The 23,938-nt window shown below is 32.0% G+C and overlaps 3 protein-coding genes across 3 annotated transcripts; 1 reads left to right on the forward strand and 2 right to left on the reverse strand.

The window, feature by feature from the left end:
* The first annotated feature begins 8,769 nt into the window (after positions 1-8,769).
* LOC126668215 (glycine-rich cell wall structural protein 2-like) lies at positions 8,770-9,744 on the forward strand. Its single transcript, XM_050361426.1, has 2 exons — positions 8,770-9,010; positions 9,097-9,744. Exons 1-2 carry the CDS (start codon positions 8,770-8,772, stop codon positions 9,480-9,482), a joined length of 627 nt encoding a protein of 208 aa, XP_050217383.1. The 3' UTR covers positions 9,483-9,744.
* A 7,000-nt stretch (positions 9,745-16,744) lies between these two features.
* Positions 16,745-19,765, reverse strand: LOC126668216 (uncharacterized). The gene is made up of 7 exons (XM_050361427.2): positions 19,741-19,765; positions 19,051-19,446; positions 18,150-18,397; positions 17,852-18,055; positions 17,650-17,742; positions 17,451-17,567; positions 16,745-17,222 (listed from the first exon to the last, which is right to left on the reverse strand). The coding sequence occupies exons 1-7, from the start codon at positions 19,763-19,765 to the stop codon at positions 16,902-16,904; spliced, it is 1,404 nt and encodes a 467-aa protein (XP_050217384.1). The 3' UTR covers positions 16,745-16,901.
* Positions 19,766-20,299: 534 nt separating this feature from the next.
* Positions 20,300-23,938, reverse strand: LOC126668217 (uncharacterized). Its single transcript, XM_056104632.1, has 3 exons — positions 23,906-23,938; positions 21,215-23,769; positions 20,300-21,106 (listed from the first exon to the last, which is right to left on the reverse strand). The coding sequence occupies exons 1-3, from the start codon at positions 23,936-23,938 to the stop codon at positions 20,302-20,304; spliced, it is 3,393 nt and encodes a 1,130-aa protein (XP_055960607.1). The 3' UTR covers positions 20,300-20,301.

The raw sequence follows: 23,938 nt of genomic DNA on the forward strand, positions 1-23,938 counted from the left end.
TAAAAAGACAAGATGGAAATGACAAATTCAAGATCAGAAAAGACAAGGGGAAGATGCAGATTTGTCAAGAAACAATTTCTATGTTTGATAAATTTTAGCTAATTAAACAATGGCTTAATACATAGTTTGACCTCTGAAATTGTACCCTTTTACCCATCTAACCTCTAAATTTAACGTCTCACTTATCGAACCTCTGAACTTGTTAAATAATCCGATTTGACCCCTGAACTTGATAAATATGTAAATATTGAACCCTTCGTGTCCACTTGTCACTTGAAACAATCTAGAAGAAATTGTGTACGGAGGGGTTCAATATTTACGTATTTATCAAGTTCGGGGGTCAAATCGGGTTATTTAACAAGTTCAGGGGTTCGATAGGTGAGACGTTAAGTTTGGGGGTTAGATGGGTAAAAGGGTACAAGTTCAGGGGTCAAACTATGTATTAAGCCATTAAACAATCCTTGAACCATATGCCATAAAAATCCCAGAAAGCAAGTTGCTCTATTCTATGTACTACAACAATGTAACGTATTTTCTTAACCCAAATTTTACTATAAAAAAAGTTCCTATCAGAAGTGATGATAAACAAAAGGACCCCTAAATATTTAAGTAAGACTGACTGGTACAAGTATGGCTATCAAAGATCCTGAGGATTCATAAAGGATATTAGTCAGCTGCACCCGATACAGAACTTGCAAAAGCCATAACATGATAATAAGAAGATAGGACTAACTCCACATTTGAATATACAAAGATCAAGCATGCAAGGAGAGAAAAATAACACTCGGTATAAGGTTATTCGAAGAGATTATCCCACATAAATAACAATGTTACTACGGTAAGACACTGTCTACCCCACTAGCCATGAACAAGATTAAAACTAACAGTTCCCTTAGTTTATACTAAATCTTTCATTTGAGACTAAATTTATTTCCAGTAAAAGAAGTTGTTTAAACTTCAAAAGGCAAAAGTTCCAAGCAGGTGTCGAACTTTTCATGTCAAAATTTCTGAACAAATGCCACACTTAATCAACCCCAAAATACATATGCCATACATTTAACAAACACTAGAAATTGTTGTCTAGATATTTGGTATCACATCTTGCAAATTGTAGTCTGTTGCATTTCTGAAGAGAGGTGCACATATGCATATAGGCTTTTCAATAATGTGTTTTGCTGGTTTGTATTTCACTAGCCAATGTGATTATGATGAGATGCATAGTTAATATATATATATATATATATATATATATATATATATATATATATATATATATATATATATATATATTCACACACTGTTTCTAGCATAAATGCATTATTTTCTCATTTCAATCTTTTTACCAGCGCATATATGTTGTGAGATTATGTTCTTTTCTAGAATTACATAAGCAGAAAATTAAATAGATAGGCTAAATTGTTTTTGCAATTTATTTTAAAAAATTGCATTTAAGAGGATTATAAATCAGACTTAGCTATAATGACTATTGTTTAAACAAAAGAGAATATAAGGTTACTAATTTGGGCCTGCAGGCTCACCGTCCTCTCTTAGAAATTTTAATATCATGTGGTTAAAAAAATTGGCCTATATGTTGCAAGAAAAACATTTTGGACTCTCACACACCCTAACACAGAAAACAGAGAAAAGGCACAGAACTTTTGCACCAGATTAATAATACTAAGAATCTTTGATACCTGAACTTGTCTCTTCATTCGTTTGTACTTCAATATTCTCATCAAGATGTTCGGTTTCTTCTTGCTCCTCCGTATCCTTTTCGAGATGTTCTTGTTCTCTTTGCTTTTCGCTAACAATAGCATCATCGACTAAATCCTCTTCAATTGCATGAGCTGCTCTCGTGGATTTCACTTCACTGCTTTTTTCTTTGGTTCTTTTTTCCTTTGAAGTCCTAGATTCTGAATAAGAATGAGTCGATTGACTATTTTGATTCTTAGGCCTGGCTGTAAATCTCTGGCAGTATATTTTTTTTGTTGACCTCACTTCAACAATATTTTTCTTTCCATTTTTCCTTCTCGTAAAATGTTTCAAGTTATCTAGATGAAAGCCAAACCTGCATTTCACAAAGAAAATAACTACACTTATAACTCAAACTTAACTAAGAGCATTCACAAAGAAACTAACCAAACTAAGAGCATTCACCCTAATTAAACCCTGATTACATCCACAATCATAAGAATTTATTTCACAAACAGTAAACCCTAACTACATTGAAGATTAAAGAAGAATCAGTATATTTTACAAACCTTAAAGAAGACATTTGAAGAGATCAGTAAACCCTAGAAGAGAAAGAGATGTTAGCAATGAAAATAAAAATAAAATTGAAAGAGAAACAGATGTTACCTTTGGCGATGAATTAGAGATTGAAAGAGAAACAGATGTTACCTTTGGTGATGGCGATGAAGATGACGATGGCTATGGAAGAGAAGCTCAATCGCTGAATTTGAAAGAGAAACTCAATCGTTATGAACTGATATTCGCACCTAAAAGTTAAGCAAATTAGAGTGATTTTACCTGTAACAGTGGCAAAAAGCAAATTCTAGAAACCCTAAATGGGAAAGCTGAGATAGAATTGCAGTGTTTAAACGATGACGATGAAGGATAGTTTTGGAGAGAAGAAGTCGAACAGAAGCTATAGCTCGCTCTCAATTTGAGTAATTTTGTTTTTTATGTTTAAAATTGAAAGAGAAGCCTATATATATGACAATTGAAGGTTACTGATTATAAAAATATGTCCACCGTCATCCATTAAAGCTTAAGCACTATAACTATAAATTTTAAAAATAGAAATATAAGCTATTGAATAGAAAAGTCAATACCTGCTGATTTATTTAATTGTATTATAATATTTAATTTTTTTACTGAACTCATAAATTAATACCTGCTGATAATACTCAAATCAATTATAATCTATCTATTTATAATCATATCTATTAAAATTTATTAATTAGAATTATGAGTTTAGTACATATTGAAAAAGAAGAGATGCTATAAGTTTAATTAAGATGAGTAACTTTTGAATTCAAACATTTGAGATAAGTGGTGATTCACGAGCTATTGTACCAAATTTAGATAATAATACTTACTTACCAAAACCAGAGAATAAAAGCTTTAAGTGAAATGAAACCAAACATTAAGTTATTAACTAATTTTTTTAAATGAAATGAACTTCTATAATTTTTTTTTATGGTCTCATCAAGTTATTTACTGATTTTAAATTTTTACTGTAATTTTGAGTTGTTTATTAAGACTTATAATATAGTTAAAAATGTAATTTGATATGATGTAATAAAAGGCAGCGGTTTAAAAGTGTTGCTAGATTCAGTCCAACTGTTGCATTTGCTTATGCTAATGCAGCAGTTACCTATATCTGTTACCTTATGTTGCAAATTCGTGATTTTTGTTAATTTCTTTGCAATAGTTTTTAACTGTAACCTTTCTGTTGCCTTATACATACTATTGCAACAGTATTGAAAGTGTTGCCTTGCATGTGTTGCTGAAAGTGACTTATGTGGTAGTGTAAGAAAAGGATTTTTAGGAATAAATACAGAAAGCAGAACTCCAATGAACTTCATCATTGTGAATCAAATTCCTATTAAGACGGCTGAGGATAGTTTGGAAAGCTTGCAACAATAAAGACTCAGAACCACGCAAATGACGCCTCCAACGCCAACTCGAATACCAAACCTCATTAATGGAAGCCCGTTTCTGATTTGAGATATTGTACAACGGAGGAAATAAAATAAACTGAACCATTATCCATCTAGTTATCATTCTAAACAGAAATAGAAATACCCGGTGCCTATATCATACTTAAATTAAAGACTTTAGTTTATAATGTGGAGATTTGTGATGCCTAATCTCCCTTCTCAAAGTCGTGGCAAATTTTATCTAGAGTGTCATGATTTGTAAACAGAACTAATATAATTAAAATATATTTTAAATTTTGGAGTTCGATTTCATGATAAATCATTTCTAACGAGTTTATAATATTTTTATATTAAGTAAGTTATCCTTAAAATACAACTAAAATTTATCAAACTAGCTGATAAAATAATATTTCATCAAATGCTGAAGAAAATGAAGTAAATAAATTACAAAAAATACCAAAATGTGGAAACTATTTTGTTACACAATTTGCCACATTTTTCAATTAATTGTCCGTGTGTTAAGATAAATTGCTTTCTTTTGCAATTTCACTTTCATGGTTAATTACGGGAGACGACTTTATGGTTTACACTAATTAGCAGAAAGAGAAGATTATAGCTGTCATCAATTTCTCTAATTTTAATAAAGCACGTATATATTATTATCCAAATAAGACAAATCTTATAGTCCAACATTATAAAAATTATAAAATTTAAATCTATAAAATATAAAATTTAAAGAAATAATTTTAATTTTAAATATTATGACAATTGCTCATGTTGAAAAATACTTTTCTCACTCTTTATAAGGGAATCAAATGAATTGTTTTTGAAATATTTTTATTTTTTAAAATTCAGATCACCTTTTACTATGTCAAACAATAAATTTTACTATTTCTAATTCTTTTTATTCCAGTTAGTTAATTTTTTAGACATTTTATATGAGGTGGGGCGATGGCTGGCTTTAGATGCAACACAGCCCTCTCCTTGCCGCTTTCCGTTTCTATTGCTACCGTAGTTTACTGGAGGTTTCTTTCTTCGGTTTTATTGTTAATTTGTGTCTTAATCCATGATAATATTTTAATTATGTTGAAAACTGATTAATATAATAGTTCATCTGATAATAATAAACAGTCAAATTTGTACCTTTTTGTCTGATGTTGCTCTGTTTCATTTCTACCTTTCAATTTCAAAAATTGTTTTCTCCGTAAATTTTTTATTTCAGATCTAACAAATCTTTTTAAAATTTCCAAATTATCGTTTAAAAATCGTCCAAATTCTTCGCATTTATTCGTTTAGTATCGTTAAAAATATAACAGTAAGCACAAGAATTTAACAATCCAATCGGCGGTTCAAAAGTGGGTTTCATTTTCAAATAAAATATAGTAACTTCTGATTCCTTATTTATAACAATTTTAAAATTTTGAAACTTCAATGCCCTTCTCAATTATAACAAACCACAGTGGTCTGATCTTCCCCTCATGCCTTAATTTGCCTTCCTAATACTGGTAACTGTTTTCTCTTATTTACTGTTCTCTTATTTTAATTTTTATCTTTTCAAAATATAACTGCTTAGTTATCATCAATTGCATGAATTACCACATTGTATAATTACTGAAATCTTATAACACTAATAAATAATAATTGGTTAGGATACAAACCCACGTTAAGTATGAAGAAACCGGTTATTACCGTCCTTGTTAATTAAGGCTTCTTCAATTCAATAACTGGATGTGTTAAACAAAAACATTTTGCTCTTTTTTTATTTTGATTTTATATCGATAATTAAAAATAACAAAATTTCGATTTCGAAAAGAGTAAATTTATTTGTTAATTTAATACACCATTATTGTACAGGTTTTCTTCTCTAATTTATTTGTTAATTTAATACATCATTTTTATGAGTCTTAAGAACGAGAATGAAGAACTTGTTAGATATGGCTATTTTAGTAACCGTTTTTTCCTTCATTTTTTCTGTTCTTTTATCTTCAAGTTCAAGTTATCTTCTTTAACTGAATATTTTTACATGAAAATAATATTAATATGCATGGTTTTTGGGATATTTTATCTTTTGTTTAATAATTGAATTTTTTTACGATGGATCTATTTGATTGTAATTAATTTATGAGAGTTTCTAATGGTGGCAGTTTTTTTTTGTTTTTAAAAAATCTGAAAATTATCAAATTGTCCATATATTTTTTAAAAATATGTGTATACTTATATATTATTTTTTACCCTATTTAGATTTCATTAATTATACATAAAATTTGTCAAATCAATTTGTGAAGTTAAAGTACTCCTTGTGAGGTTAAAGTACTCCTTGTGAAGTTTCATACTCCTTGTGAGGATATTGTACTCCGTGTGAGGTTAAAGTACGTTGATGAAGGCCTCTACTGCAATTTTCAAGATAAGTTCTGATGCAATTATAATATAGTAACACTTATTGGTATGATTTGTATGAAAATTTTGAGTTTCACTTATTGTAGTTTTTATTGTCTTTCAGGAATAATATCACCCGAAGTTGTGAAGACACTGGAATAAGTCGAGAAAGATATTTCATCAATAATAGAAGTCATAATTTTATACCGTTCGCTTACTTTGCATATGTTAAGCGAATGTGTACTTGGATGGCCCATGAAGTGGCTAAAAAGTCCTTAAAGCCTCCTTTTTAGGAGTTATTATTGTAATATTTGTTATCTAGTTCTCACAAACATTATGTACTTCTATTTACCGAAATTAATACAATTGCTGCTTTGCAAAAAAAAAAACAATAAATTTTACTTAAATATACGAAATACATTAAATTTTCTGGAATTTTGTCATCTAAGATCTTTCAATCTAAACAATGCTTAAATTTTTTAGAGTATCATTTGTAGACAAAATTAAAATATATTACTAAAATAATTAAAACTTCTACACAGTTATATCATATTGTTAGAATTATGTAATTAAATATATTAATTTTTATTGCCCGTTTCACATTTAATGTGGTAGTTAAAGTTTATGCAAAAATTTAATCACAACAACCTATCTAGAGTTAAGAGTTTGATATCATTTAAACTCTTACATACATTTAACTTATTATAAAAACTCTAATTGCATCAAACTATAATAAATTTTAATTTCTTAAAATAAAACAACTAAAATATTCTATAAAAATAAATGAATGCATATAATAATTGGTGGCATCATATGCCGTGTTTGGCAGGCCTAAAAAGTTTTTATAAGGTATGCAAGATTGTATAAAAAATTTATAAGATAGGCAAAATTGACTAAACATATATTTTAAGGTGGGTAGTGCTTATTATTTTAAGGCAAAAAAAACTATAATATTAAGTTATATATTAATATTTTTTTCAAAAATTCAAAATATTAAGATGATAGGTCCGCCACCAGCCGTTAAAGGCGCCACGTCGGATGATGAATGATATGACAATCAATGTTTTGAAAATATATTTTATTCAGTCACTAATATAATGCAAAAATATTAACAAGAGTTCTGTCTATTTTGGAGGTGTTAATGATAATGTGAAGACTGAAATCCTGAGCATTTTGGGCTTTAGTGAAGGCTCTCTCCCCATCAGATACTTAGGTGTCCCTTTAATCTCAAAGAGGCTAACCAAGGAGGACTGTAATAGCCTTATTGTTAAAATCACCAAAAGAATTTCTCACTGGACTGTGAGACACCTCACCTATGCTGGAAGATTGCAGCTGATCAACGCGGTTCTGTTCAGTATGCAGGTCTACTGGAGCAGCATTTTTATTCTTCCTGTGGCTGTTGTGAGAGGAGTGGAGAAGCTTTGCAAGAATTTTCTTTGGAAAGGTTCTGCTGAATATAAACACGGGAACTTGGTCTCATGGTCTGATACTTGCAATATGAAAAGTGAAGGGGGCCTGGGAATTAAGAATATGAGGTTGTGGAACAGAGTTGCTGTCATAAGACATATTTGGGACCTTTTGGGCATGAAAGAGTCTCTTTGGGCTTTGTGGATTATTAAGAACAAATTGAAAAAGCTCAGCTTTTGGGGCATTACTAAACCTCTTATAGCTAGCTGGAATTGGCGTAGCATTACAAACCTGAGACAGTATCTTAATAACTGTTTTAGTTATATTCTTGGAGAGGGGGAGTGTTCTTTCTGGTTTGATCCCTGGTGCAATGGGAAAGCTATTGTGAACTTGTATCCTGGTGTGTCTTTTAATGATGCAGATATTCCCAAGCACACAAAAGTTAAGGACCTCTGGAGTAGGGGAAACTGGAGATTTCCTGTTCCTATGGATGACCAAGTTGAAGATATGTGGAGTTATATCAGAAACAACTTTGCCATTGTGGAAAATAGAAAGGATAATGTTAGATGGAGTATCTGCTCCTCTGGCATATTCTCTATGAAATCTGCTTGGAGTCATTTTAGAGAGAAAAAGCCTAAAGTCCCTTGGTGGAAAGTAGTATGGGGTCCTGGTAATATACCCAAGCAGAGCTTCATAGCCTGGCTTGCTCTTAAGAACAGACTGAGAACGAAGGACAAACTGAAGAAATGGAGGTGTATTGATAATGATGTTTGTGTTTTCTGCAAGAGGGAGTCTGAAACTGTCAATCATCTGTTCTTTGATTGTAGTATTCTTAGAGGCATTCTGAAGTCTGTTATGAGTGCTTGTGACATCAATAGAGATATTGTTACATGGAGAAGAGAATGGTCATGGTACAGTAGGAAAACTGTGGGCAAGAGCCTGCTTGCTAAAGTCAGGAGATTGGCATTTATTTGCACTATCTATCAGATATGGAGAGGGAGGAACAAGATTGTGTTTGAGAAAACTCCAGTGGATGTTGAGGCTATCAAGGCTTTGATTAAGAGGGATATTCTGATGAAGCTTTTTGCTAAGAAGAACAACTCTGTATGCTTTCAGAATTTATACCAGAAGTGGTATAGCATGTAATTAGCTTGGTGTCTGCCGTTTTGCAGATTAGGTTGTAATTAGTCTTTTGTGATTAATATATCTCTTGGTACATTTTACCAAAAAAAAAATATAATGCAAAAATGACGAATTATGATTACTAAAAATATTTTCTAATAACAATTTAATAAAAATACAAAAAAGCAAATTAGAACATATGATATTAAATACTGATGCTTTTAAGATCCATACTTCACTCCAACTTAATCCTCATGCAAAAACATCTATAAATACGGAAATTCTAAGCTCTACTTCTTCATCCACCACTCAAGCAGAGTTCTTCATAATTTGTTTTGCTAAGGAAATGGCCATCTCAAAAAGTTCCCTTCTTTTTAGCTTTACATTAGCTATTCTTCTTCTTATTGCATTTGATGTCTCAGCTCAGACCGGTCAAGATCGTAAGATTTTTAATTCCTTAATACGATTTCATACATGAAGTTCTACTAATATATACTATATTAACTATCTGCTTTGTTTTGTGTAGAGCAACATGTGAATACTGATAAAGGAGGCAGCTCCGGCATGGGAAGCGGACGTGAAAAGAGTAACGGAGGCGGATATAGCATGGGAGGTGGATACGGAAATAAAGGCGGATACAACATGGGAGGCGGATACGGAAAGGGAAATGAAGGCGGATACGGAAATAAGGGCGGATACAACATTGGAGGTGGAATGGGAAATGAAGGCGGATATGGAAATAAAGGCGGATACGGCATGGGAGGTGGAAATGGAAAGGGAAATGAAGGCGGATACGGAAATAAGGGCGGATACGGCATGGGAGGTGGATACGGAGAGGGAAATGAGGGCGGATACGGAAATAAAGGCGGATACGGCATGGGAAAGGGAGGCGATTACGGTAAAGGTCAGTAATGTGAATAAACAAAACTGTTTCCGGGGGGAGAACTTTGTAGCATGTTTTGAACCCAAATAAATACAAAGGGAATGTATATATATATGTAATGTATAGTTTAATAAGGGTTTTTAGAGGCTTACATGCCCTCCCATGTGCAAGTTTCCTACAGAAGTTTGGTCGCAATGATTGAATTTGATCATTCTTGTCATTGTACTTACTACTGGTTCCATGTAATATTATTAATAAACTTTGCTATCTAAATAAATAATTGTTGTCTTTTGTTTGTTATTCATTTTTATGCATCTATCTCTATTTAATTTTAGGTCTAATTATTTAAAAACCATCCATTTTTAATTTTTTTTTCCGTTTATAATCTGAAAAATTCAGTTGTACCCTATTTTGGGTTTTCTTGTTTCGCCCCTACCCCAATTTTTTTTTAAAAAAGATGATTTATTAAAAACAACTAAATATAAGAATAATTTTATACTTTTAAATACAAATAAATTCTTCATTTGTAGAAATGTTTATATACGTTCTAAAAATTAATTCATTTTTTTAATTTAAAATAAATAAATAAATAAAAAAATTTCGTTGGACCCGTCACCTTATTTCTTCAGATCCGCCGCCCGACTTCAAATCATCCGCCGTTCTCCTTCCATAGAAGGAGAAAAATTTGTTCCTCCTCTTAGAAGGAGGAATAAATCTGTTCCTCTTTCATTTTGAAGGACGAACAACTGTTCCTTCTTCAAAAGAAGGAGGATTAATGACCTGTACATTCCTCCTTCAAAAGAAGGAGGAATAGTTCCTCATTCTTTTTGAAGGAGGATGGCAGCTCCTCCTTCCACAGAAGGAGGATGGTGGTCGTGGATCGGAATTTTTTAAATCTATTTAATTTTATTTTGTTTAATGGGTATTTTTTTACGTTTTCTAAATTCTAAAAGTTTATTGATAATTGATATAAATTAAATAGAAAAATTATTGTTATTTGTTAAATTTTGAGAGGAAGAAGGTTTTTTTGTACTAAAAATAACATTAATGTCTAATTAGAATATAAGTTAAAAATGAAGAAAAATTTTAATTTTTTTTCAAATGAAAAGAGGTCAATTTAATTCCTCGAGGGTAGAGGTGAGACATAAAAATCCGAACTAGGGTGCAAATGAATTGTTTTCTAGGTCAGAATATAAATGCAAAAAAAATTAAAGATGGGAAATTTTTAAGTAATTAAGTCTTAATTTTACTACTGATCTCATGTATCTATTATATATCCTTTCGTTTCCCTTGCAAATTCACTTAAAAATTACTCAATCCGTTGATTTTTTTGATAAAATAATGCAAATTGTAATTAAATTTTATTAATTGTGTAATATAACATGTTTTTAATTGTATTAGTTTTTTTTGTCATCCACTCCTCCGCAAATGAGCTAATTTATATATCATTTATCAATATATATATCTTTCTTTTATACACTAACTCTTAGTATAAAAGACTAAACTTCTACATCATTTCTAATATGGCTATATTTGGTTCATATAATAGATACGGAATTGAATAAATATTCTGTATGGAATCACTATTTTTCACTCTAATTCATGGAGTAGGTATTTTATAAAAGTGATATTTCATAATTTTATGAAATAAACGCTCCTTTTAAAAAGTAAAGAATAGCTATTTCATTTCTTATGTAATAGCTATTCTATTTCATGAACCAACATGGTCCAGAAGTAAAACTAGAATTGTGAAATTTAAAATGATTCACATGTAAATAAATTAACTCTAATATAAACATAAAATTACAAGATCTATAACGCAATTTAGTTCAACCATATATAGTTACATATCTTGATCCATACTTTCAAATTTTAATAAATAGAACCAAGATAATCTTTATGTGGAAATCTTTTTTATTTGATCAATAGACAAATTTATCGCATCTCTTCCTTCAAAATTTCTTGCTTCTTTGATGATGAGATATTGGCAATTTTACTCGCCAACTCGTAATAAATCCGGAAGTCGGATGTCGATCCCACGAGGAAAAAATGTTTAAAGTGAATGAGATATGATCTTGATTTTCAATTTGGAAAGCGATAAAAGAGAGTTGTTTTAGGAATAAAATGATTTAGAATCACAACACTAATTAACTAACAACTAATTTAACAATTATAAAAGACTAAACGATCACCAATTAACGAGAATTCAAATGATAACAAGGGGTTTGAAGGTCGACAATCCACCTAGGTCATGCAATTTCGGGATTCGGGTCTAGGGTCATAAAACGAGAACCGAGCGTTTCTAAATCGCAACTCCCGCTCTCTCGAGTCTCAAAGAGCTACAAAACCACAACTAATCAAGTTTAACCTACTCTCGTAGCACTAAACACAATTAGAGCAATTGCAATAAACACAACTCAAAGGCCACTTAATTACTAACCCACTCTCATGGTGTCACTAATTAAGCTTCTAATTAATTCTTTCCAATTAATAAACCCTCCCTCAAGGTGAATTTTAATCTAACAACAATACTTAGGTAGCTAGTCTAAGCAAGCCTTAGGAGCTTTAATTAGAACAACCAAACTAACCCAATCATGCATTAAATAGGATTCATGTCAACCCCCAAACAAGGGGGTTTAACTACTCATAACTAAAGCAATAACCACAAGCATTAAATAAGAACAATCAAGCATTAAGTGTAGAGAATTAGTTACCTTTGTAGAAACCCAAGTAAATAGCATTCAATATAAAGATAACACTTCAATAATAATAAAATAGAACCCAAATCTTCAATTAAAAAGCTTCAATTTAATGTCAACAATGGAGTAATGAACTATGAAGAAGATGGCTCAAAGCCCTAGGATTTCTAAAACTAGAGGAATATTTAAAAAACACAAATAGAATAAATTCTAGAGAATGATCCATGACCTAAAAGAGAGATAAAGATGGTTATATAGTACATTTCAAAAAGGAAATAAAAAGACATCTAGTACAAGAGTGTTTGGCCAAATAGGGAAGTGGACCTAAATCTTGAGCCTTGAAATTTAAAAGCTGAGAATTAATTTTGCACTGGTCCAGATCGTGACCCTCAGGTCCAGATCGTGACCTTCCTTAGAGCATTCCTCTCGGTACCATTTTCATGCCTGGTCCAGATCGTGACCCTCAAGGTCCAGATCGTGACCTCCTTTAAAAATGCATCTTCGCCGCTTTCTTACTCCAAGACTTTGCCGAATCGATTCTTCCCCGATTCTTTCCGCTTTTTAGGCCAAATCGTCTCCATTACGCTTCAATCCTCCTGAAATGCATACACATACGATAAGACACCAAAATGCCTCAAAAGACGTACTAAAATGTATCAAAACGTAATGGAAACGACTCTAGATATAGGAGTATTTTACTCCTATTATGAGACAACTGTTATAATTTTATATCAATGTTGTACATTCTCTGTTTTTTTTTACTTTCTACATAAATCCTCTCTTTCCTATTATTTTTACCTCACAAAATAAAAATGTGTATAAATCATAAAAAAATAAACTATTTTTTGTTCAAAAATCACTCAATATCCAAAAATAAGATGAATTTATGACAAAACATGACAATTATAACCTTACACATGTCAACATATTATTGGTTATAGAAATGTACAACTTGCTACACACAATCTCTACTCTCAACATCCTGGTTAGGTTTGTCTAACAACCGACCAGCGACGGTCCGGCAACCCACCACTCCCGCCTATCTCTGGCCACCGCCACCTATAGCTGGCCCTCGGAAGTTTAGCAGCGGTCCGGCCAACAGGGGTCTATCGGCAATGGTCAAATCCAACCAGTCAACCCAACGCCTGTCAAACGGAGTCTGTCAACATTTAAAATAATTAAATAAAACAATAATTTGCTCCCATCAAGTGTTCAACCCAAGATTCTTAGTAACTCACTATATTCTCTACCACTAAGTCAAAAGTGTTTTGTTGTCTCTGTTTACTGTGTATAATATATAAACTATCTCTCAATAATATATCATTTGTCATTCACATGTCAACATTTTATTTGTCATTCACAAGTAATAATAAATATCATCACACATTATTTTTAAATCGACCATCTACATAAAATCACCCATCTTCCCCTACCACCGACCATCATCGATTCGATTCAATCCTTATTATTTTTTAAAGAATCTTTCGTTCGATTTACATTCAGTTTATATTAGGTTTACATTTACTTATCTTAACTTTACACTCAGATTATTTTTCGTAAATCTAATTTTGATATCCGTTATTTTAAAGTTTATAAGAGTTTAATTTGTGTATTATAAATTTTTAGTGAGTTATTTTAGTTAGACTACTTTCATTTTAAGTTTACAATTACTAAGAAATTATTTTAAGTTGGTTTGCTATAGTTTGACGTTCAATTTATATTTTTTACATTTAATTTGCAATCAATAAAACCTTAGTTAATTTTGATAATTATAATTTTGATAATTATAATTTTATATTCATTATTATATATTTTAGTAAATAATTTTATTATAAGTTTTTAATCAATATACTAACAGTTCATATTAGGTTAGTTTATTGTAAATTTACATTTAGTTTACTTTCGATAAAAGCTTACTTAGTTTATTTTTTGTTATTGTTATAAGACTTTGAAAAAAATATTTTAAATTAGACTTAAATTTATAATTAATTTACTAAGAATTTACTTCAGGTTACTTTACTTCAAGTTTACATTCACCGTACTTTAAGTTTATTTTAAATTTACTTTTAATTTAATTTCATTGAAATCTTAAATGGTTTTATCATTAGTTTATTTGTTATTTTGTAAGTTATATTTAGGGTTAATGTTATAAAAATTCACCAATATTACACGTTTTCTCATTTTAATCATGCAGTTTAAATTTTCTTATTTTCATGCACTAACTACCACTTTTTCTCAAATTCATGCACGATGCTGAGGTGTCACGGCTCCATTGGTGTAATTTACTGAGGTGGAGGTCATTTTACACTAATGAATGAGTGCCACCTAAGCACCGTGCATGAATTTGAGAAAAAAACTGGTGGTTCGTGCATGAAAATGATAAAATTTAAACTGCGTGATTAAAATGAAAAAACATATAAAGTTCGTGATTTTGTTTGACATTAATCCTTATTTTTATTACTATAAATTATTTATAAATTAATTTAATTAGAATAGGTTAATTTAAAACTTATAATAATATTCAGTTTACTAATAATTTAGTTTAGATTAGTTTATTTTAAGTTTAGGTTGAGTTTTCATTGAGTATACATTAAGTTTACCCTAATTAAAGTTTAAATTAAGTTACACGACTTACTTTAAGTTTATTTTAAGTTTAAACTATATATTATTTCAATAAGAACTTAGATAATTTACATTCAGTTTAATATTGGTTCATTTGTTACTTTATGAGTTATTCACTACAACAAAAGAGCCTTTTAGCAACATATATTTCCGTCGCTAAATCAATTTTCTGTAGCCAAAAGATTGAAATCCGTCTCTAAATCATAATTTTTTTGTAGGTAATTTGTTATTTTCTAGTAGTGAATTTTGATAGAATAAAGTAGTAATAAATTAATTTGATTAGAATAAGTTAATTTTAAATTTATAATCAGTTTATTTTACATTAGTTTACTTTGAATTTACATTAAGTTGATTTTGAGTTTACATTAGGTTTATATTAAATTTACACAAACCATCGCAAAAATTCTTACTCATCGCAAAAACTCTTACTCATAGATAACATTTTATTTTTAGATGCATTAAGTTTAATTTATCGTTAGGTTTGCTACGGGTTCCGGAGCAACTATTCACGTTCCCTAGCGCCTATCGCCACTTATGGATTTGGGTTGTGACACGAAATCCCTTCCAACTGCAGAAGTTCGACGAGCATAGATGAAACCACTTGTAGACACACGACGAGCAGCAGGCATGAGACCTGCACTATCTATAACAATTCCCATACTATCCATACTAACATCAAAAGACTACAATTCTATGCTCTCTGAACCCGACACTTGAGTTCAAACCCTAACCTACAATACCACTACAAGCATAAACAACTTTACAAAAGGATTTTGAAGAATAAATACAAAAAGCTAAACTCCAATGAATTTCATCATTATGAATCAAAGTCCTATTTAGACGGTTGCAGATAGTTTGGAAAGCTAGCAACAACAAAGATTCAAAACCAAGAAAACGATGCCTCTAATTGTCAACCTGAACACAAAACCTCATTAATGGAAGCCCATCTATGATTTGAGAGATTGTACAACCGAGAAAAAGAAAAGAAGCTGGACCATTATATATCCATCCAGTTATCATTTCAAATAGAAATAAAAGAACCTAGAACTATTATCGTACTTAATATTAGCAACAAAAATACTCCAAGAAAATTTGTTCAAATTACAACAAAATTTCTGAATTCCCTTCCAGATGAAAAATAATTTTCTAGCGCCCCTATTGTGCATACAGTTCCAGCTCGTAATGGAAGAGAAAAAAATAACATTATACCAAAGTGAACCATCGTTGTTTATCCTCAATTTCCACACCTATTTAAATAACGTGGAGATTTGTGATGTCTAATTCTCCTTTCTCAAAATTTTGTGGCAAATTTTATCTAGAGTGTCATTCGTAGACGAAATTAATATATTTAAAATATACTTTAAATTTTGGAGTTGGATTTCATGATAAATCAATTCTAATGAGTTTATAATATTTTCACTACCACATAAGTCACTTTCAGCAACACTAGGTAAGTGTTGCTATATGTGTAAAAACCATTGCCTTAGGCCTATTGCAACGCTTTTCAATCAGCTACATTTGCGGCCGCTGCAGTAGGCTTTGATAGCTATTGCAGCAGTTTTTTTATACTATTGTAATAGAAAAAAAATCGCTGCAATTTATAACAAAAGCAACGGTTTGAAACAACTATTGTAACAGTCTTGTAATGCATTTTTGGCAACATTTATTTTTTTAAGGCAACGGTTTGTACAGTACTTTAGGCAACATTTACTTTTATAAGGCAACGATTTTTAAGCAACACTTATATATACTGATATTACTTTAAGCAACACTTATAATATTATAGGCAACATTTGTTTTTGTAAGGCAACAATTTGATATTACTTTAAGCAACACTTATATATACTGATGCAATGGTTTGGCTTAACTTGAAGCAACAATTTATGTAGAATACGCAACAATTTATATTTAAAGAACAGGAATTAAAAACGGAAACTATTTCGCTAAATTTAAAAACAGAAAACATTCACTAAAAAGGACAAACATAAAATATTTACTAAAATTAGAAGACGGAAATATTCATAGAATTCAAATTCCATCTATTACATCACAAAAAGAAAATGTATTCATCAAACATAACGATTATACTACAAAACATAACTGGTACTTAACTAGAGGAGCTCTCAATCAAAATTGAGCGCTTTCAGAATCAGAATTTTCACTTGGTTCATCTACTGTCGGGTTCACTTGAGACATAACACTTTCAAGTAACGCCTTATACCCAGCCATCTCCTTGTCAAATTGATCTTTCAGTTCTTTCCTTATCTTGTCCGTGATAGATTGCACAAGCTCTTCGGGTACAATTATTGAAGAACTGCATCCTACTCCGTTCTTCAAATTGGTTCTTATAACCCCTCTTCCATACAGAAATGCACGACCGGGAGGCCTCTCACCTATAACAGTGGAAAAAGAATCATTTCCACTGTTTAGGAGCTCCTGCAATTTGGACTGCAGGCAAATAAGACAGAATATAGTATCAGAAATATGACAAACTAACAACTACAAAGACTTGCATTTACACAAAACAGAACATAAAAACACAAGACTTGAATTTACACAAAATGGAAAACATTCACTAAAAAGGACAAACATTCTAAGGGATGATTACTAATTACATAAATAACGACATTCTACATAACCAAATTTCTAAAAAGTAGAAGCGAAATTGAATCTTACAATTTTGCTAGTTGTATCTTCCCTTGATTCCTTGTATGAACGTCCCGCTTTTCTCTTGCGCGTGGCAATGAACATTTCCGCCAAAGTCGGATCAGCCTTATCCTCCTTTTCATCTTGCTGCAACATGGAATTATAAAACCGTTGGTGAAAATCATGTCATAGTTTGAATCAAATCAAATCAATTAACTTAAAATCTTACCAATTTTTTTCTTATTCTAGCAAAACTTTTTGGCCCTGCAGTATGCATATCCTTCTGTTGGTTCCGATTTTCAACATTTATCTCACTAATGCGCTGTCAAAAGACAAGATGGAGATGACAAGGGGAATATGAGGCATGAAAGCTGATTATTTAATAGAAAATCTTGAGAAAAGAATAATATTAATAAGATAAATAAAAATACCTTTACAAAATCAGTATTCCAATAGTTGATAAGAGCCTTAAATTGCGTCTCCGGTACTTGGGATGGACGAGATGCAAGTCTTGATTTATCGGTCTTGAACTTATAAAAATGGTTCTTCTTTAATCTGCATTTATAAACTCTCCAGTTATCCCCGATAGTTTTCAAAACCCATCTTTTGCCTTCCTCAGGAACTATGTACCTTTTCTGCAATAGAGTTTCAACAGTAAATAAATTAAAACATACTCAATGATTAATCGTGAAAAGAATCAAATCCAAATGAGTAAAATCGGACTCATACCTTAACATACTTCCATAGTTCCTTCTTGTAAGGTACTTTACGCCAGCTCTCATAGTTCAAAGGAGCAAGTCCGGAATTGCGAGCTATTGTACCGAGAAAGCTACTAAACTCATTGAGCGTGGAATCATCTGGACCAACAGGCTGAAAATGAACATTTAAAACTATTGGTTTTCTTTCTTCCATTCTCCTTGAGTGTACCTTACTCAATGTAGTAGGTCCTCTAGTTCTTTTCTCTTTGGGCTCTTTTCCTAAATGGAACAGGCAGAAGATGCAGATTTGTCAAGAAACAATTTCTATGTTTGATAAATTTTAGCTAAACAACAGGGAACTGAGCAAGATTGAGGTCATATCAGACATGCTACTATGCTAACTTATGTATCTTTTAGTTGATGTTCATTTTTTACCTCCAACTTGGCAGAATCATAACAATAGAAAAATGGCCAAATAAGAAAAGGAAATAGACAACCTGAAGAGAAAATCTCATGCATCTGTAGCTGCAAAACCCAATTCTAGTTCCAATAATACACAATTTACTAAATGAAATATTCTATGAACACACCAGTGATTAAACAGAAGACTATCACAAGCTTAATTTAGTTGAGAGCATACTCAATATCATAACAAATCCGAGTTATGATATGTGAACAAACAGCTACCATATCTACACTAACATGAACGTTATTCTGTAATTCAGCAAAAAAAATGCAATGATCAGATTCAGATATAACATTATTCTTTCAGAACAATGCAGTAACAAGAGCCCCAAGCTGCCTAGCTGACCATTAAATAATCTGTAAAAAAATCTCTAATGCTAAAAGGAGTCCATGCTCTTCATAGCTTCAGGCACCATGCATTTAAAGCAGCACACACTTGACAAAATAATACTAAGAATCTTTGATACCTGAACTTGTCTCTTCATTCGGTTGTACTTCAATATTCTCATCAAGATGTTCGGTTTCTTCTTGCTCCTCCGTATCCTTTTCGAGATGTTCTTGTTCTCTTTGCTTTTTGCTAACAATAGCATCATCGACTAAATCCTCTTCAATTGCATGAGCTGCTCCCGTGGATTTCACTTCACCGCTTTTTTCTTTAGTTCTTTTTTCCTTTGAAGTCCTAGATCCTGAATAAGAATGAGTCGATTGACTATTTTGATTCTTAGGCCTGGCTGCAAATCTGTGGCAGTATATTTTTTTTGTTGACCTCACTTCAACAATATTTTTCTTTCCATTTTTCTTTCTCTTAAAATGTTTCAAGTTATCTGGATGAAAGCCAGACCTGCATTTCACAAAGAAAATAACTACACTTATAACTCAAACTTAACTAAGAGCATTCACAAAAAAACTAACCAATAAATCTTTTAAATTACATAGATCATTGATCCAAATAATACAAAAAAAAAAATGAAACATAATCCTTTACATAATATATCAACAAAAGTATAGTTTGCCCCATGAACTTTGCATAAAAAGGCCAAGTTCCTGACTTAAAAGAAACAATATGAACTCGACATTTTAACTCATTTACCCTCAGATAAATTGTCAAAAGATAATTGGTGCATTAGAGCTGATATTTTTTAATAATTAATATATACCTGGAATGCAAGAGCTTATGGTCATGTACCTGGACACGATATCATTCCATAAACTAAAAAGTAAAAAGAACACAAAATAGAAGATAAAAACCTGAATTAGTAACTAAACTAAAGATTAAGAAAAGGTAATGCAATTCTGTTTAGGCAAGTATGCAACCCCAAGTACACTCAAGAAGGTTGCAGACATGAACTTAACCGTATTTAACCATCCAGAGACTTAGTCTACATTCTGCTGCTGAGCCAAGTACAGGATACTATCCTACTCCGGCATTAACGAGTAAACTCAGTAAATTCGCCTAAGGAATCACGACTAATATCAGACCTACTTTTCTAATTTTCAAATTCAATCATAAGAATTTATTTCACAAACTGTAAACCCTAATTACATTGAAGATTAAAGAAGAATCAGTAAATTATACAAACCTTAAAGAAGACATTTGAAGAGATCAGTAAACCCTAGAAGAGAAAGAGATGTTAGCAATGAAAATAAAAATAAAATTGAAAGAGAAACCCTAAATCGCAAAGCTAAATATCAAGAAGAAGAAGAAAAAAATCTAAATATCAGTCACTTGGACTCATCCAATCCCAATCAGTATCATCAAAATCTGAATCTTCATCATTGTTATCTAAAGGCAGCTGTGTTTCTAATATATGTAATGGCACATCCAAAATATCAGTAAAAGCATCTTCTCTAATCCAAGTTATAGGATTATCACTAGACGTTTCAAGTGAATCACCACTTATCAATTCATTAGGCTCTCCCCAAAATGTTTCTGCATCACAATTCTCATATTGAAGGTCAAATAAATCTCTAGGAACTTTTGCAATGACATAATAGAGTGCTTCTTCAATTGGGTCTTTGACATAAAATATCTGATGGACTTGAGAAGCCATGACAAAAGGATCATCTGGATAACAAAGTTTGTTGATGTTAACACAATTCAGCCCATATTCATCCTTCTCCACTTGAAACCAAACACACCTGAATAAAACCACACTAAAATAACCCCAATAATCAAGCTCAATGATCTCCTCTATAGCTCCATGGTAGGTGACGTCTCCAACAACAGGATTCGAATCCTTTGAACTTGCAAAGCTAGGGGTAAGTGCTTTTAAAGTAACTCCACTATTTTGAGTCTTACACCGAGCATCTCTTTTCCTAGTATGAAAACGATACCCATTGATGAAATATCCAGCATACCTCTTAACAACAGTGTTTGGTCCTTTTGATAGCCATAGAATATATTCTGGAACTTCTACATTTGTAATTTTGCCTTGAAACCATTGTGCAAATTCTTGACTATGGATTTTTTCTCTTGCCCATCTACTTACCCTTCTTCGACGTTGAATTAAGTCTTGATGTTCCCTACATAAAAAAATTATAATTTTAAAAACACAGTTAATCTCATATGCAAAAACAGATTCCAAAATTCAAAACAGACATGTGATTAAGTAAAAAAAAATTACAACTTACTTTATATATTTCTCAACAATTTTGTCTTGGCAATTGAACAAAGCATATCGATGAGCTTGCTCTAGTAATTTATGATCTAAAGCAAATGCCTTCCCCTGTCTTTTTTTCTTCCCTCCAATAGGATGACCTATCTTAGGGAAAATAGGCAATGATACATCGATGGATGTAATTCTATCATCATTCCACCAATATCTACTAAATCTTGTCTTCACACCACCATGCATGTATCTAGAACAAAACACTAGGCATTCTTCAGCTAGATAACCTTCTGCAATAGAACCTTCTGGACAACTACGATTACGAACACTTGCCTTCAATATACACAAATCCCTCTCAACTCCATACATCCATCGGCAATGAACTGGGCCACCAAGTTTAATTTCTTCCACCAAATGTATGGGCAAATGCACCATTATATCAAAAAAAGAAGGTGGGAAATGCATTTCAAGTCGACAAAGTATCTCAACTATTTCTGCTTGCAATTTCTCTAGGTCCGCTAAGCTTATGACTTTACTGCATACACCTCGAAAGAAGTCACTGAACTTGATTAATAGAATTGCAATGGGTTTAGGCAATGTTTTCCTCACAGCAACTTTAATCAGAAAATGCAAGATAAAATGAGCATCATGACTTTTATACCCAGGAATTTTCTTTTCCTTAAGCTGCACACATCGAGATATATTTGATGCACATCCTTGGGGTAATTTTGCTTCCTTTAAAACAGTGCAAAAGAGCATCTTTTCTTCCTCTGTCATTGAAAACCCTGCTTTTGCCAACTTAACTTTTCCATCAGCTAAGAAAATAGGTTGAAGCTCTTCTCTTATTCCCATTTCTTTCAAATCAAATCGAGAATTCAAGTGATCTTTTGTCTTTCCTGAAATATCCAACAATGTGCCCAAAATACTATCACATATATTTTTCTCAATGTGCATGACATCTAAATTGTGTCGCAAAGTATTATGTTCCCAATACGACAATTCAAAAAATATTGATCTCTTTCTCCAAGGGCCATCATTTGCTTTCTTCTTTTGATTTTTTCCAAATACATTTTCAAAATCTGATAGTTCTCTTACAACTTCGGTTCCTGACAAACTAGAAGGTGCACCTCTTAACTCAACATGACCATCAAAAGACTTATCATCAAATCGCCATATATGGTTAGCATCTAAAAATCTCCGATGACCCATATAACAAGTCTTCCTACTATACTTGAGATATTGAGAAGAAGTTTCATGGTTACAAGAAGGACATGCTAATTTACCTTTAGTGCTCCAACCTGACAACATTGCATATGCTGGAAAATCACTAATGGTCCACGTCAAGGCTGCACGCAAGAAAAAGGCCTGGTTCACACTTACATCATATGTTTCAACTCCATCCTCCCACAATTCTTTCAATTCCTTGATCAAGGGCTGCATATAAACATCAATATCCTTTCCAGGGGAACTTGGACCTGGAATAAGTAAGGACAAAAAGAAATATTCTGGTTTCATACAAATCCATGGTGCTAAGTTGTAATTGATTAAAACCACCGGCCATGTGCTATGAGAAATGCTCATAGTCCGAAATGGATTAAACCCATCACTAGTTAAACCTAATCTGACATTCCTGTGATCTTGTGCAAACGTAGAATGCAGAGAATCAAAATCTTTCCAAGCTTGGCCATCAGCAGGATGCCTCAGTTTTCCATCTTTAGGACGCTCAATCGCATGCCATCTCATTGCAGTGGCCGTTTCAGAACACATGTACAGCCTCTGAAGCCTCGGTTTTAAAGGAAAGTATCTCAAGACTTTAGCTGGAACTTGATATTGGCTAGCAGAAGAAGAATCAGTATTATCGCCTTGGACATTCTTATCAAGTTTCCACCTAGATGCCCCACAAGTCAAACAATGACTAACATCTTTGTGTTGATCCCAAAATAGCATACAATCATTAGGACATGCATGTATTTTTTCATAGTCGAGACCCAAATTCCTTATAATTTTTCTTGCTGCATTAAAAGAATCTGGAAATTTTGCATCAGGAAAGGCCTCTTTTAACAACTCCAAGAGATCACCAAAAGCTTTATTACTTAATCCATTCAAGCACTTGAAGAGATATAACCGAATAGTGAAAGAAAGAGTTGTGAAATTCTTACACCCGGGATAAAGCTCTTGTTGCCCTTCTTTAACTAACATAAAAAACTTTATTGCATCGGCTGTCGGACCATCTGACATATTTCTAAAAGTATCCTGTAACAAATTTTCAATGTCATCTCCATCATCCATACTTATATCTTCAGTCACTTTTGGCACTTCGGGTGTGAAGCCTTCCCCATGAAAAACCCATTGTGTATATCCTTTAACAAAACCATGATAAACTAAATGGCCATTCACCACGCTTCTTATTGCCCAATAACGATTCTTACATTTTATGCAAGGACAAAGAATCTCATCTCCTTGAGCTGCTCTTTCAAATGCTTTGTCTAAAAAATATTCTACTCCGGTAGAAAACTCTAGACTTGAATGGGGGAGAGCCATCCAACTTTTTTCATCAACACTTATATTTGCAGCAATCTGTTTTGAAAGAAGGTGAACATGTTAGGAAGAAAAACATCAAGATCAGTCTCAAAAACATCAAGGTGAAGGTGAACATGTTATGTAAGTGATTTAGGAAGTAGTTTTTGTTCAGGGTAAATGTTTCAGTAGTTACCCAACCTGCTGTGTCATTGTACTCAATAGACAT

This window comes from Mercurialis annua, linkage group LG2, assembly GCF_937616625.2.
Source record: "Mercurialis annua linkage group LG2, ddMerAnnu1.2, whole genome shotgun sequence".
Classification (NCBI taxonomy): Eukaryota; Viridiplantae; Streptophyta; class Magnoliopsida; order Malpighiales; family Euphorbiaceae; genus Mercurialis; species Mercurialis annua.

What these genes read in the sequence shown, in the direction of transcription:
- LOC126668215 (XM_050361426.1), top strand. Translation starts at nt 8,770, where the DNA reads ATGATATTAAATACTGATGCTTTTAAGATCCATACTTCACTCCAACTT. An exon ending in AGCTCAGACCGGTCAAGATC is followed by an intron (nt 9,011 to 9,096) that starts GTAAGATTTTTA and finishes TGTTTTGTGTAG; the next exon opens with AGCAACATGTGAATACTGAT.
- LOC126668216 (XM_050361427.2), bottom strand. Translation starts at nt 19,765, where the DNA reads ATGACCATAAGCTCTTGCATTCCAG. An exon ending in GAATGAAGAGACAAGTTCAG is followed by an intron (nt 18,398 to 19,050) that starts GTATCAAAGATT and finishes TGTTCCATTTAG; the next exon opens with GAAAAGAGCCCAAAGAGAAA. An exon ending in GGAATACTGATTTTGTAAAG is followed by an intron (nt 17,743 to 17,851) that starts GTATTTTTATTT and finishes GTCTTTTGACAG; the next exon opens with CGCATTAGTGAGATAAATGT.
- LOC126668217 (XM_056104632.1), bottom strand. Translation starts at nt 23,938, where the DNA reads ATGTCTATTGAGTACAATGACACAGCAGGTTGG. An exon ending in ACAATGACACAGCAGGTTGG is followed by an intron (nt 23,770 to 23,905) that starts GTAACTACTGAA and finishes CTTTCAAAACAG; the next exon opens with ATTGCTGCAAATATAAGTGT. An exon ending in ATTGTTGAGAAATATATAAA is followed by an intron (nt 21,107 to 21,214) that starts GTAAGTTGTAAT and finishes TTTTTTATGTAG; the next exon opens with GGAACATCAAGACTTAATTC.